This window comes from Crinia signifera, chromosome 5, assembly GCF_055691185.1.
Source record: "Crinia signifera chromosome 5, ASM5569118v1, whole genome shotgun sequence".
Classification (NCBI taxonomy): Eukaryota; Metazoa; Chordata; class Amphibia; order Anura; family Myobatrachidae; genus Crinia; species Crinia signifera.
Genome location: NC_139221.1, coordinates 289,404,137 through 289,420,583, shown reverse-complemented (window position 1 = coordinate 289,420,583; position 16,447 = coordinate 289,404,137). Strand labels below are relative to the sequence as shown.

Below are 16,447 nucleotides of genomic sequence, written 5' to 3'. Positions count from 1 at the left end.
GCGTCATCACTTCCCCATCATCACTACAATCATTACTTAGTAGGTGCGGGTGCAGAGTATACCCCTCGCCACCTGCAGTGATTCCACTGGCCTAGGGGGGAGACCGCATTTAAAGTTGAGTGAAGTGTCAAAGGGTGGGCGACCCCTTTTAAAACTTTTGTTCTCCCTTTCTGATACTGGCTGCCTACAGGGTGGCACCAACAAATTTGGGGAAGTACTGTACCTTTATTGTGCCCTAATAACTTACCTTACAAAAAAACAGGTAAAGGAGCTGCATAATCCCAGATTCCTCCTTCTCTTGCGACCAAGCCTTGTGATATTTTTCAGCCCTTACAATGACTTGTTCTTCTGCATCCACATCTACTGAATAACCCTAAAACACAAGAATTACAACTAACACCTACATGGGATGGCAGCCATTTGTCTATTGAATTTAAACAATACGAGAAAATTATTTAAAGGTTTTTAATTCAAAGTTTATTAAATCCTCCACTAAATTATAAGAAGCATCTATATCCTTTACCTTCAGTAAGACTTTCTTGTTTTGGACCTGTGTGCACACCAATGGCCGTTTGCTACTGAGCTCTTTTAACGACTCTGCATCAAACAGCTCCCGCTCCATACTCCCGGAAAGGAGACCTCCTGAATTCTGGAGAGACACACAGCAGGCTTATGTATAGGTTCCAGTATCATGGCTGCCAGTCTGTTATAGGACTATCACTGATCAGAACTCACCATGTACTTTATTATTCCTGCATCACAGTACATTAGGGGCAGCTCGGGAAACCACTTCTGCACTAAGACACTCAATGAAGCCTCAAAACAAAAGAATGTATTTCACAAAATTAAAGTCAATAAAAACAAAAAAAAAAAAAAATCAACAAATAGAGAAACAAAAAAAAACATTGAGAAAGCAGATAAACAAAAACACTCGCTGGTTACGAAGCTTAAAGCTGTACATGATATTAACATCTTTATTTTCACTGATTAAAAAGGGACGCAGAAAGAGGGCGTGAGTGGGTTAACTGATCGAAGGCCACAATGCCCATGACTCTGGTTTCTGATTAGTCCAACCCACTAACACAGCCACTGCCACCTGACTCTGGTCGCATACTAACAAAAAAATATTTTTTGGTAGGGGCGGTAAGAACAATGGTGGAATATGAAGACCAAATAATGAATTAGGACAATAAATTGATCTTTGAAGAAGCACTTGTACATTTTTTTCTACCAGGATGAGTCTTCCTTCTCGAGGGCTGGTACAAATGTACGCAATGATAAGGATTACCACCAGTAGCACCGTCAGGCTAATTCTGACCTACTGTACTTGACCCCTCTAATTGGCAGAACTAATTTATCATCCAGGTTAAGCAAGATGATAAATGGACAACTTTAACAAAATCCCCTATGGCTAGGGCAGTGATGGCTAACCTTGACACTCCAGCTGTTGTTGAACTATGCATCCCAGCATGCCCTGCTACAGTTTTACTATTTGGTCATGCTAAAACTGATGCAGGGAATGCTGGGATGTGTAGTTCAAAAACAGCTGGAGCGTCAAGGTTAGCCATCACTGGGTATACGGTCGTTAAGTCATCATTATTAAGACATACATTGGGTCAACCACTTAAGGTCGACAGACAAAAGGTCAAAATGGTCAAAAGGTCGACCCAATCATTATGTTGACATTGGGAAGGTTGTCAGTCAGAAAGGTCGACGTGGGTTTTTCCCGTTTTTGGAGCCGACGGCAGTATTTCATACCCTACCATTCCATTAGGGCGTGGAGGGAGAATTCCATAGTGTGCCTGCAGCACCCAAAGGGTGTTTGAATGGTCTGAGAAAGGTGTAAAAGGAGACATTCAGCCTTTTTATGAGGTGTCTATGAAGTAGAGGTTTATGAAATTAAGAAAATGGTGTAACCAAAAAGGCCAAAACCACGGTCCCCATGACGGACTGTAATTACATGGACTAGACAGCACTGTAAAAAGTAATTTATATACGGACATGGTTAGGAAGACCTTCTGATGGACAGTAATGACTTTCTTATCTGCTCCTGTACTACCACTAAAGCAGGGACAAAATGGATCCTGTTCTGACTGCACAAACACCACTCTCATAATATACTAATGACTGTTCACATGGAGGCATCTTGCAATAACATTAGATTACCATGTTATTAAAAGAAAGATCGAAATCAACTCACGTATTCCTCTTGTTCCCGTTGTATTTCGTAGAATATTTTGTCCCTTATGGTTGTGATTTCATGTTTCAGTTCACTAAGAGCAGTTTCATTGTATTCTTCTGACTGCAATTCCAGTTTTAGTATTATTAATACATTTTACTGTATGTTAAGTGAGAGTATAACAAAATGGACCACGAGTTACTAGGCAAACATTACGCACTTTTACAGGTTCATTAAACTGTGAATTTTATAAATGCTTCCATTGTAATGTATATATATTTGTTATGAAGGGCTAGGTACGATGTGTACCCGGAGAGCAACGTTATGTAAAAACACAGATTCATTAAAGATGCAACCTTGTAGGATTTTGTTACTTACCTTTCTGGATTTGAATTAAATGTATATTTAGCTTTAGATATACTGTACACCTGGGCCATTTTAAAATGCGTAAAGCGTACAAATGATACACACATGAAAGGACCCAGAGTTATTTTAACACAACCTAGTCCCAAATCGGTCAATTAGAATTTCATAATGGTAGGCGGTTCTAATCTTAAAGAACAGAGAACTTTCAGAATCTGGGAGACACAGGGGTTTTACTACTCGCACAGGACCCTCATCAGTTGGAGGTTGTTATAGGGCGGACCCCCACTTAATACATTAACTGTTCTGTATAGAGTGTTATAGGAGGTGTGCTACCACTGGACATCAAATATGAGAGAACATGATGAGGAGAAAAAAGTATGTCCTTATGTGGTGCACCTATAGAGACTTGCACGAATAAAATATAACTTTTAATAATGTTTTAAGAAAGCGAAATATAAAAACACACACACAACATAAACGCAGGGTGTTTTAAAATAACGGCGGCTCTCTGTTCCTCCACACAAAATTATTAATCTGTAATTCAATGACAGGAGTATGTAGCCAACACTAGTATTATTATAATCAGGTATATATTTTAGTGTTAAATTGGCTGAGATCCTTGTATACGTGCACCCAGTATGATTAGTAAACACAAATCAGTGTCGGCGGTGTTGACACAGTTTTAAATGTCTTTGACAAATAGCTCCTCAAGTGATCAGGGACCTGTCAAGATCACTACTGTTCACCTAATAGTGGAGACCCCTACTCAGATTATCACTAGGGTCAAATCATGTAATGCAGTTAACCCTTCAAGGAACCAATGTCGACAGATGCTTTTTCATAGATGCAGGTTTATACATTAGGAGGTGAGTGACGACTCACAGAAAACATATACTGTCTAAATTGTTGGCTTGGTTGCCAGGTTCTGGGGAAATCCACTAATGATAATGAACAACTGTTATTGCATCACCCAAATTTTCCACTCTATCTCCTCATGTGTATACGCTGGAATTGCTTTGAGGAGGTGGTTGTGGCCACTATATAAGTATGGGAGATTCCTTTAGGGGGAATAACAGGTGAATTTCTGCATCAGAACATCTATGTCATTGTACACTAGTGGTATAGTGAAGTATAAGGCATGCAGATGTCAAAAACATATATACTGTTGGTGAATTTCCAAAAAATCATGATATTTACTGATCAGTGGCAGGTTTTGTTAGGAAAATTCACCATAACTTGGGCTGCTGTGGTGTTACTGCTATGGATTCAGAATGGCACTAATTGGAAATTGCCATCAGACAACCGCAGATCTGCGTCGGATCTTATATTAGTCAGAAGAGGGGATATGCTAGTGTTCACCTCAATCCGACATACATGGTATACAGGTGTAATTCTGCACACAGGTAGATAGTGCAGTCAGCGGGGCAAGATACTGCTCCGTTGTCCGCTGCTATCTAGTAGTAAACTGAAGCAGCTGCTGCAGCCCAATGAATAGAGGTGAGGGAATCCTCACACTATCTATGAGTGCACTGCTACAAGGAATAACCTGTAAGGGTAAAAAACAATTCAAAATACATCCTAGTCTGTGTGTGGTACAGAGAGCGTCACCGCTAGCCGGCGCGCGCTTCGCAAAACAGCTTTTTCAAGGCCAGTGATAGATAGTGTGAGGATTCCCTCACCTCTATTCATTGGGCTGCAGCAGCTGCTTCAGTTTACTACTAGATAGCAGCGGACAACGGAGCAGTATCTTGCCCCGCTGACTGCACTATCTACCTGTGTGCAGAATTACACCTGTATACCATGTATGTCGGATTGAGGTGAACACTAGCATATCCCCTCTTCTGACTAATATAAGATCCGACACAGATCTGCGGTTGTCTGATGGCAATTTCCAATTAGTGCCATTCTGAATCCATAGCAGTAACACCACAGCAGCCCAAGTTATGGTGAATTTTCCTAACAAAACCTGCCACTGATCAGTAAATATCATGATTTTTTGGAAATTCACCAACAGTATATATGTTTTTGACATCTGCATGCCTTATACTTCACTATACCACTAGTGTACAATGACATAGATGTTCTGATGCAGAAATTCACCTGTTATTCCCCCTAAAGGAATCTCCCATACTTATATAGTGGCCACAACCACCTCCTCAAAGCAATTCCAGCGTATACACATAAGGAGATAGAGTGGAAAATTTGGGTGATGCAATAACAGTTGTTCATTATCATTAGTGGATTTCCCCAGAACCTGGCAACCAAGCCAACAATTTAGACAGTATATGTTTTCTGTGAGTCGTCACTCACCTCCTAATGTATAAACCTGCATCTATGAAAAAGCATCTGTCGACATTGGTTCCTTGAAGGGTTAACTGCATTACATGATTTGACCCTAGTGATAATCTGAGTAGGGGTCTCCACTATTAGGTGAACAGTAGTGATCTTGACAGGTCCCTGATCACTTGAGGAGCTATTTGTCAAAGACATTTAAAACTGTGTCAACACCGCCGACACTGATTTGTGTTTACTAATCATACTGGGTGCACGTATACAAGGATCTCAGCCAATTTAACACTAAAATATATACCTGATTATAATAATACTAGTGTTGGCTACATACTCCTGTCATTGAATTACAGATTAATAATTTTGTGTGGAGGAACAGAGAGCCGCCGTTATTTTAAAACACCCTGCGTTTATGTTGTGTGTGTGTTTTTATATTTCGCTTTCTTAAAACAGTATTAAAAGTTATATTTTATTCGTGCAAGTCTCTATAGGTGCACCACATAAGGACATACTTTTTTCTCCTCATCATGAACTTTCAGAATCAGAGGCAATACTTACGCTTCTGTACAGTATATAAGACAATGTAGATTTGTCTCTGGTATTGCACAAACTCTATGATGGTTATGTTGCCCACAGCAACTAATCAGATTCTATCATTTTCTAGAATGTCCCTGAAGAAGGCCATGTGGATACACTTGTTCACCCAGTTACATCCAAGTCTCCTCCTGGCTGGTGAGTAGAGAGTACTGTGACCTACATTGCCACGACCACAGAATAATGATACCGCTTACTGGTAAGTAGTGCCCCTGCAAAGACGCCATCAGACTTAGGACGCAGGACTTTTAAATGGTGAGGGACGGCCAGAAGTAACACCGACAAAAAGAATACAGGAAAGATGACACCACCCTTGTAAGCAAGCTCTCACCTTCCAGGGGTAGCAGATGTTATAGCCTTATTCTAAAATGAAATAAATTCCTTTTTTTCCCCTCAAAATTCTACACTCAATACCCCTTAATGACAAATTTATAAGAAAAACCCCTAAGAAATCACATGTTCAAATAGTATACACAACCATTAAGCTCAAAACTGAGCTCAGGTGCATCCTGTTTCCATTGATCATCTTGAAATGTTCCTACAGCTTAATTGGAGTCCACCTGTGGTAAATTCAGTTGATTGGACATGATTTGGAAAGGCACACACCAGTCTAAATAAAGGTCCCACACTTGACAGTGCATGTCAGAGCACAAACCAAGCATGAAGTCAAAGGATTTGTCTGTAGACCTCAGAGACAATATTGTCTCGAGGCACAAATTTGGAGGGGTAACAGAAAGACATCTGCTGCTTTGACGGTACCAACAAGCACAGTGGCCTCCATCTGTAAATGGAAGAACTCATGGACCACCAGGACTCTTCCTAGAGCTGGCTGGCGATCTAAACTGAGTGATCAGGGGAGAAGGGCCCTAGTCAGGGATGTGACAAAGAACGCGATGGTCAGTCAGGCAGACCTGATGCTCTGTCAGAGAACCTTCCAGAAGGTCAACTATCTCTGGAACACTCCATCAGGCCTGTATGGTAGAGTGGCCAGAAACAAGCAACTCCTTTGTAAAATGCACATGGCAGCCTGCCTGGACCCAAAATGCACCTCAAGGGCTCTCAGACCATGAGAAACAAAACTCTCTGGTCTGATGAGACAAAGATTGAATATTTGGCATGAATGCCAGGTGTCATGTTTGAAGGAAACCAGACACCGCTCATCACCATCTCTACAGTGAAGCATGGTGGTGGCAGGATCATGTTGTGGGGATTTTTTTGAGTGGCTGGAACTGAGAGACTAGTCAGGATAGAGAAAGATGAAAAAAGCAATGTACATAGACATTCTGGATGTAAACCTGCTCCAGAGTGCTCTTGACCTCAGACTGAGGGGACTGTTCGTCTTTCAGCAGGACAAGGACCCTAAGCACACAGCCAAGATATCAAAGGGGTGGCTTCCGTACAACTCTGTGAATGTCCTTGAGTGGCTTAGCCAGAACCCAGACTTGGATCTGATTGAACATATCTGGAGAGATCTGAAGATGGCTGTGCACCGACGCTTTCCGTCCAACCTGATAGAGCTTGAGAGGTACTACAAGAGGAATGGGCGAGACTGCCCAAAGATAGGTGTATTATCATATTCAAAGGAGTTGAGGCTGTAACTGCTGCCAAAGGTGCATCAACAAAGTATTGAGCAAACGTTGTGAATACTTATGTACATGTAATTTTTTTTTTTTTTATAAATTAGCAAAAATCTCCCCAAAACTTTTTTTCACGTTGCCATTATAGGGTATTGTGTGTAGAATTGAGGGATAAAACGAATGTATTCCATTTTGGAATAAGACTGTACCATCATCTGGAACCCATAGAAGATGAGCCCATTGCTAGAATTTCCCACAGAATAGGATTGGTTGCCATGGGCAACATCTCATCTCATTTCTAGATGCTTCAGTTAATGTAATCCTATTAGGTGACAATGTAAAACAAAGGTCACAAAACACACTCTTGCTCTATTCACGCAATACTATCTTCCACATCGTGCAACCCCAAAACACTGACACAAATGTATGGTAAATTTAGATTTCCCAACACAGTAATACAAAATTTAAGATGTCTGCAATACACAAGGTAAGATTATGTAGCAGTTCATTAATAGATTAAGATACCAAAATAAAGGTTAATTTAGCCGAAATCATTTAAGCAAACAAGTACATAATAGTATAGTCTCAGAAGAAGCTTGCTAGGAACATACCTCTTCCATAGTGCTACTCTCAAGCAGTTTCCATCGCAGCTGAGCCTTCAGTCCCTTAATGGTCTTTTTGATCTCCAATAAATCGTCCACATTCGGGTTTGTATTGATCCATTGAACAATATTCTTTTTGAACTGTTAACAGGGGACAAAAACTTAAGTATAAATATGTGGACAATGAACATTAAACTCCATTCTGTGATTATTTTATAAACAAATGCTGAATTTTACAATATCAGAAAAGCAACAATTTCAAATAACCAGTTTACGGACAGAACAGCTTTTGCTACATCAGTGGGAACACCATGAATTTGAAACATGATTGTGTGTTTTTATATATATACACAAGTACGAGCGAGCTCCCTGCTGCTTTTACATAATCAGAAAACAAACACTTCACTGACTGCAGGAACAGAAGAAAAAGGTTTGTCTTTAGTAACATAACACCACATTCCCCACAGAAGCAACTCTGTATGTTCCTGTAATACAGATCACTTTACAATAATTCAACTAGAATTGCATGCTTCTGCATTAATAAAGGGTCGACATGCACAAAGTCGACATGAGCTTTTCATGTTGTTTTGATATCAAAGTTGTAGATTTCAGCACGTGGATTCCAAAGGAGTGCATCGCGTCCCCTCACATGGCTTGCCATGCTTCTGTTCCCAATCATAGTCCACATGGATGGTAAAACGAGATTTATGTCTTACCTGTTAAATCTCTTTCTTCGAGGACAACAGGGGTCACAGGGATAACAGTGGTTCGTGACCCAGTCTCTACCCACTGTTATTCCTGTGGCCCAACATCTACAGCAGAAGAAAACGAGATTTATGTTTTAAGGGCCCCATACATCAGCAATTAATTGTGACAATTTTCAGATATGGAGAGGATTACCACAATTAATTTTAGATGTGTGGGCTCCCCCTTTTGGCAATCCCAATCAAAATCGCCAATCGATTGCTTAATCAGGTTTTTAAACATGTTTAATAATCTGGTATTATCTGCAGATCTTTTTTATATGTGTGGGCATTCCCAATTCGTCTTCTTCATCTATTTACATTATGAACAGCAATCGATTGGGCAATTTCCAGATACGAAGATGCAATCTTTAGATGGAAAAATCTGCCGATCACTGAAATAAATCTGTAATGTGTGGGCAAAGTCAGATAGATTGTAAAATCCATTTATCTGGCCAAAAAATCCCTGTATCTGGAAATCCATAAATTGTGATTGCTGATGTATGGGGCCCATTACCTGTTAAATCTCAATCTTCAAGGACGTCAGGAGCCACAGGGATAACAGTGGGTAGAGAGTGGGTCACAAACCACTGTTATCCCTGTGGCCACTGACGTCTGCCGCAGAAGAAAGTATAACAAAGTGATAATAAAAATTTTAAAAAGACCATGTCAACCTTTTCATGTGTCAACCTATCCACTGGATATCACATTTATTTGTGATTAATAGTATAGGCTAAAATCCAGGAGCTGTAGGAGGACAACTACTTTAAGAGCTAACAGTTGACTGCCACAACAAATTCAATGAACTGGGCTATAAAAATGAAAAATAAAGAACAGTATCCACACGATGGCTCACTTGGTCTTTCCCTATATTGGGTGGCTATTCAATTGTCCCCGCTAAATGTATTCGCTATTCAATTATACCCCATCACAAACAGAGCAGAAAGAGCTGGTTATTGTGGAGTTTGCTTCTCCTCGACTGACATCTGGGACAATTGAATAACCCTAAAAGTGTAGCACAGCTAACTAAATATCTCCCATAAAGATTTTTATATAAACCCTGTCGGAATTCATGAAAGAGCAGATATAGAAGAGTTTCAAAAACATACTGTGGTATGAAACACGGATGTGTATGCAGGACCCAACAATATCTCCTACTATGCATGACATGCGGTTACACAATCTAACGTACCTCTAAATTAGCATTAAAGGTTGTCTCTAGGCGAGTATCCAGGCACATAGCTTTACTTTCTCCTTAATGTTTTTTATTGGGTATTGTGATGAGACAAAACACTATAATATATATATATATATATATATATATATATATATTTATATTTATCTATATCTATTTATATATAATGATAGAATACAATTGTGGGTTGGCGCCCATAGTGTGGATCTTTAAGCCTTAGGCTAATTCACTTTAGCATACAGCAAAAAGTCCATGTAATTTCAAATGTTTATTAAAAAGTCTCTTTTTCCACACAATGGTGACAATTGATCTAGATCTTATTGGTTATCTTTAAGACACTTCAGATACTTGATAACAGCAGAAGAATGCACCCAACGCGTTTCGTCCCTTAATGGGACTTCAACAGGGGTTTACTACAAATAAATTAATAATATTCAAATGTAAGTGTCAAATTGTATTATAATCAAAATTTACATTTTTCTGTGAAAAATAAACATTAAAATAAAAATGGTTGTAAAAATGGACTTCATTAAAACATGCTTGTATAATTTGGCTACACAATTCATTTCTAGGAAATTATTGTATTTACGATCCTCGGTACTTGTTTCCTAGCGCGGCCACACCGATTTACATCGGGGTGGTCGTGTCGGAAAAATCGCGTCGATCGCATCGCATGTGATTTGGTCGCATGCGATGCGATCAACGCGACCGACCGGATTTTTTGATTGAATCAAATGTGAATAGGGTCCCTGGGACCCGATTTTACATTGGATTCAATGTAAAATATTCCCTAGACCCCCAAATTTTACAACGTAAACCCCACCCCACGATAGACGCCAACCCAAAGCGCAGCGAGCCCGCGAGGGGCGGCGGTGCGCGTCCTCCGACCTTTTCATTCCCCTACTATCCACGTCGGCGTGGAGTTGAGAATATATAGTGTGGCGAGCGCAGCGAGCGCAGCGAGCCACCGAGCCCGAAGGGTGGCGAGCGCAGCGAGCTCTGCGAGGGGACGCATATAACTTCACAGGTATACGTGTCCGCTCGCCATGCTTCGGGCTCGGTGGCTCGCCACACTATATATATTCTCAACTCCACGCCGACGTAGATAGTAGGGGAATGAAAAGGTCGGAAGACGCGCACCGCCGCCCCTCGCGGGCTCGCCACGCTTCGGGTTGGCGTCTATCGTGGGGTGACGACGGGGCCATATATAATGTGACTCACATTTTTTTTCAATGTGAGATGGACTTAATCAAGTCCATCTCATCTTGTGTCATTATAATGGCACAAGACCGACGCGATGCTCACGATTTCAATGTTAAAAAAATATTTTAACATTGAAGCCTATGGCAAAATCGGGGGCATCGCGTCGGGACCAATGTTAATGGTCCCGACCGACGAGATGCCCCCGATTTTTTACCTTTGCCGGCAAAATGGACCTGATTTCAAAGGAAATCGGGTCCATCGTTGGGATCGTGTACCTTAACTTAAAGGTACACGATCCCAACGATTGTGGCCGTGCTAGGAAACAAGTACCCGATCCTCTAAGGCAGGGGTGGCCAAAAGGTCGATCGCGATCTACCCGTCGATCGCGGAGGTCCCGCGGGTAGATCACGATCAAATTCCCAGCAGCACATAGCTGCTGAAGCCTCTGGCAGAACAGAGGCTTCAGCGTTCCCAGGCATGCAGTGCGCGGGTGCACATGTGACGTCACCCGCGCACTGGAAGAGTGAAGCAAATGTTGGAGCCGACTTCAGCAGCATGTATGTTCAGCCCGCTGTGGCAGGACAGGGAGCAGGGAGGCTCAGTGGCGGCAGGACTGGGAGCGTTATGTAGCAGCCGACACTGGAGGCTCAGCTGCGGCGGGACAGGAGTCTGTGCGCACAGTGAGTGACAGCAGGGAGGCTCAGCAGCGGCAGGTAGCTAAGTGCACTGTGCATGTGGGGAATAAGTTTTTCCAAAGGGTTTTGTTTCTACAGTATGTGTTGTTATGCTGTGGGAGGGGGAGGAGCTCTCTTTACAGATGTAAGTTCATCCCAATTGCTGCCTGTAATGGAGTTTTGTGCCCCTGAAAAAAAAAATATATATATATATATATATATATATATATATATATATATATATATATATATATATATATTTTAGGGGCACAAAACTCCAGGCAGCAACTTGGATGAACTTACATTTGTAAAGAGAGCTCCTCCCCCTCCCACAGCATAACAACACATACTGTAGAAACAAAACCCTTTGGAAAAACTTATTCCCTCCCACCGCATCAACCAGTGGCGTAACTAAGTTTTGGGCGCCCCCCCGCCGAGCACCCCCAATCCCCTGCCGCCCATGCAAACCCCCCCCCCCCAATCCCCTTCAGCCTTACCTATTGCGCTGGTCCCGGCGGCTCCGTTCTTCTTCTGCTGAGGACCACCACAAAATGGCCGCCCCCATACAGCAGACAGTTTCAGAGAAGAAGAACGGAGCCGCCGGGACCAGCGAGATAGGTAAGTTTGCGGGGGATTTGGGGGTGGGGGGGTGGGTGTAACTATAGCACCGCAGCCCCCGACGCCCCCACATGCACAGCTGCCCCCCCCCGCGGGGGCTGCGGTGCTATAGTTACGCCGCTGGCATCAACTAATTTTGCATCATTCATTGTAAAATTTGGAGTTTGCATCATAATGTGTGGTACAATGTGAATTTTAGCTAATTCCGTGTGGCGCAATGTGCAGTTTGCATCATTCTGTGTAGCACACTGTGATGGTGTCAGGATGTGAATTGCGGCTCATTCCCTGTGTAACAATGTGATTTTCGGCCTCATTCCCTGTGTCAGTATGTGATTTTCGGCCTCATTCCCTGTCTCAGAGTGTGAATATCGGGCGCATTCCTTGTGTCAGATTGTGAATTTCGGGCTCATTCCCTGTGTCAGATTGTGAATTTCGTGCCCATTCCCCGTGTCAGAATGTGATTTTCGGCCTCATTCCCTGTGTCAGAATGTGAATTTCGGGCACATTCCCTGTGTCAGAATGTGAATTTCGGGCACATTCCCTGTGTCAGAATGTGAATTTCGGGCTCATTCCCTGTGTCAGATTGTGAATTTCGTGCCCATTCCCCGTGTCAGAATGTGATTTTCGGCCTCATTCCCTGTGTCAGAATGTGAATTTCGTGCCCATTTCCTGTGTCAGAATGTGAATTTTGGGCACATTCCCTGTGTCAGCATGTGAATTTCAGGCACATTCCTTGTGTCAGAATGTGATTTTCGGCCTCATTCCCAGTATCAAGACGTGAATTTCGGGCACATTCCCTGAGTCAGAATGTGAATTTCATGCACATTCCCTGTGTCAGAATGTGAATTTCAGGCACATTCCCTGTGTCAGAATGTGAATTTCATGCACATTCCCTGTGTCAGAATGTGAATTTCATGCACATTCCCTGTGTCAGAATGTGAATTTCATGCACATTCCCTGTGTCAGAATGTGAATTTCATGCACATTCCCTGTGTCAGAATGTGAATTTCGGGCACATTCCCTGTGTCAGAATGTGAATTTCGGGCACATTCCCTGTGTCAGAATGTGAATTTCGGGCACATTCCCTGTGTCAGAATGTGAATTTCAGGCACATTCCCTGTGTCATGTGTGGCATAATGTAATGTGAGGTTTCTCTAATTCCGTGTTGCATAAGGTGTAAATAACGTATTGCATTTGGAGGGGTATATTTTACACAGGGTGAAATGCCGGTAGATCCCCGGTATGTAAATGTACAAAAAGTAGATCCCGGGTTGTAAAAGTCCGGCCACCCCTGCTCTAAGGCATGGGTCCTCAAACTGCGGCCCTCCAGATGTTGTGAAACTACAAATCCCAGCATGCCTTGCCACAGTTTTAACACGCCCTTATAGCAAAACTGTGGCAAGGCATGCTGGGATTTGTAGTTTCACAACATCTGGAGGGCCGCAGTTTGAGGACCCATGCTGTAAGGAGACTTCATGTATCCTCCTCCACTAGGTGCTTCATTGTGCCAAGGATCCACTTACCATCCCATTAAGGATTGTTTCCTCTTGTGAAAGTTGCCTTTATAAATTCTTGTGATCCGGTATGTAACTAACTGTATGCCATTGTTAATGGATCATCTGTTCGCTGTTCTATTTCTGTTCACCTGTTTTTACCTTCTCCCCAGATGTTTTTTTCTTCTCTTCATGTGAATAAATCATGAATTGTGTAGCCAATTAAATATTATACAAGCATGTTTTAATGAAGTCCATTTTTACAACCATTTTTATTTTTTTATGTTTATTTTTCTCAGAAAATATGTAAATTTGGATTATAATACAATTTTAGACACTTACATTTGAATATTATTAATTTCTTTGTAGTAAACCCCTGATGAAGTCCCATGAAAGGACGAAACGCGTTGGGTATATTCTTCTGCTGTTATCAAGTATCTGAAATAGCTCAATGATAACAGTAAAGATCTGGATCAATTGTCACCATTGTGTGGAAAAAGAGACTTTTTAATAAACATTTGGAATTACATGGACTTTTTTTTACTGTATGCTAAAGTGAATTAGTCTAAGGCTTAATTGATCTAAAGGGGTGTACACACGGGGAGATTTTGACTAAATGGACAATTTTTACTAAGCAGATTTGGGAGAGATTTTGTCTAAGCAATGATAGTCTATGATCTAGTCAAAATTGCCTTACCTGCACAGGTCAATCTATGCTAAGCAATTTCTGCTAGACAATATTTACTACTTATCAGGGCAATTATGGTCTAAATGTTTCCATATATTTTTAAACTATAGCTTGTTCCTAACTACTGTAAAGCTGGGTACACAATGGACCTTATTCTGGTCCGTTCGCAGCATGGCTGCATTAGCATGGGGACTGATGTTTTTGTTCTGCGCATGCGCATTTCTGCACATGTGCATATGCAGGGTATATATATATATATATATATATATATATATATATATATATATATATATAATGCAATACATTTTACATAAGAATCCCCATTACCTTCCATGGTTTTATCCACACATTAGGTTCTAATCACTAAAGGTGCATACACACAGAAAGATCTGGAGCAAGTTGTGGGCGTTCCTGCTCATTGTTGAGATTGGTCTATGATCTTTCATGCATGCAGGAAGATCGCAGACCAATCTTGTGAAGTGTTTTATGTGTACGCAAAATTAACGATTTGAAACAATCGGTAACAATGTCGGATCATTTCCAACATCATTCCGTGTGTATGCATCTTTACTGTCCCAGACAATGATGTCCATTGTACCCTCATTGTCCTGTGAATGGCCCTGGCAGTATCTATTGTGGCAAAGGGCACCACAAGCGTGAGTGCTTGGATGGGGTCTGGAAAATTGTAAGCTTGCGGGCAGGGCCTTCCTTCCTCTATTACAGTTTGTTATTACCCTGTTTTGTTTTAAATGTGTTATGATAATTACATGACCAGTATTGACCACAAAAGCAGCCGCCATTTGCTTGACCATGCTGTGGTCACATTGGAACTTCTATTGCAGCGCACCTCCAACTGGGGTCCACTGTGACAGCAGTAGTTTGGTCTCAGGGATGAAATGGTAGATCCAGGATTCATCGTCACTGATGATTTCCTAAGACAGTGTGTGAGTGACTACCATCAAACCTGGCATGCATTTTGCGTTACCAAATCATCAAGATTCCTCACGCTCTTAAACTGATGGGGCATCCAATATGCAGCTGCTTTTTTAAGGTGTTTCAAGTAGATGGATCCTGATGAGAGGATGCTCGTCATCTTCTCTAACTGGGCATCCACCTTAACTAAGGTGGTCAAGGCAGCAATGTAGTCCTCAGTGATGGTGGACACAGGACAGCTACAGCACTCCTCTTCTTCCAAGGACTGTCTCCTGCACTGAATGTCTGAAAACCACTCAAACAGTGGTTTGGGATTGTGTTTTCTCCCAAAAAAGCAACTTGAAGTTGGTTAAAACTCTCCTGCTATCACAAACTACTGCTATAGTTGTAGAAGATCAGGACTCTCCAGTGGAGTCTGTTGAGCTCAAACCTGTTCACTTCTTCTGTGTGCAGTGCTACTTATATAAGGTTGTATACGGTTCTTTGCATTGACATTTTCACCAGAAAGTCACAGATTACATTTCTCAACCTCTAACTATGAACTGGACATCCAGAAACTTACTGCAAGCCCCACCTAGGTAGACACACCCTGTCTGGCTGTTAATTATAATCGGACTAAAAGAGCTTATGAAATGTCAAGGCACAGCAAAGTCAGTATTTTCTGGCTTAACCATGGCAACTGGAAAGTCATGATCTTCTATGGCATGGGTCTTCAAACTGTGGCCCTCCAGATGTTGTGGAACTACATGTCCCAGCATGCCCTGAAAGTTTTGGCATGCTCTTAATGGAAAAAAAATGTGGCAATGCAGGTTGGAACATGTAGTTTCACAACATCTGGAGGGCCACAGTTTGAAGACCCATGTTCTATGGCTACACTGTGAGCTGCTTTTGGGGTGGAAACACCAGCCTGAACCACTGCATTTGAGAGGTTTGTAGAATTTTGGTACAGGAGAAGGTCCCTGGAAGATGAGGAGTGTTGCAGCTGATCTGTGTCCGCCATCATCGAGTAGAGTGTTGTTGCCCTGTAGGCCATAATTGAGGTGAATGCCATGGTAACTGAACAAGTTCAAGGAGACCGACAATTCATTGGGATCCATTCATTTAAAAGTTTAACCAAGCAATATTTCTGTACATTGGGTGCCCCAACAGCTGGCTTGAGAGGAGGCGGCATTGGTAGATTTTGTGACAGAACATGTTGAACAGGTTTAATGGTGGTTGCTGGAACTCTGTCTGGGAGATCATTAGTGGTGCTAAATCCTGGATGTATAGTTTTGAACCCCAATACCAGTCAGT

The 16,447-nt window shown here is 41.9% G+C and overlaps 1 protein-coding gene across 5 annotated transcripts in view; it reads right to left on the bottom strand.

Annotated features, from left to right (window-relative positions):
• The window catches only part of STK31 (serine/threonine kinase 31), a 111,897-nt gene that overhangs the window by 13,595 nt on the left and 81,855 nt on the right, over window positions 1-16,447 (bottom strand). For all 5 annotated transcript variants that reach the window (XM_083189201.1, XM_083189204.1, XM_083189202.1 and 2 more), the window contains exons 15-19: window positions 7,617-7,748; window positions 2,201-2,302; window positions 736-816; window positions 524-649; window positions 248-373 (exon numbers count right to left, since the gene is read on the bottom strand). In XM_083189201.1, coding sequence (XP_083045327.1) covers window positions 248-373; window positions 524-649; window positions 736-816; window positions 2,201-2,302; window positions 7,617-7,748 — 567 coding nt within the window. The remainder of the gene's footprint in view (window positions 1-247; window positions 374-523; window positions 650-735; window positions 817-2,200; window positions 2,303-7,616; window positions 7,749-16,447) is intronic.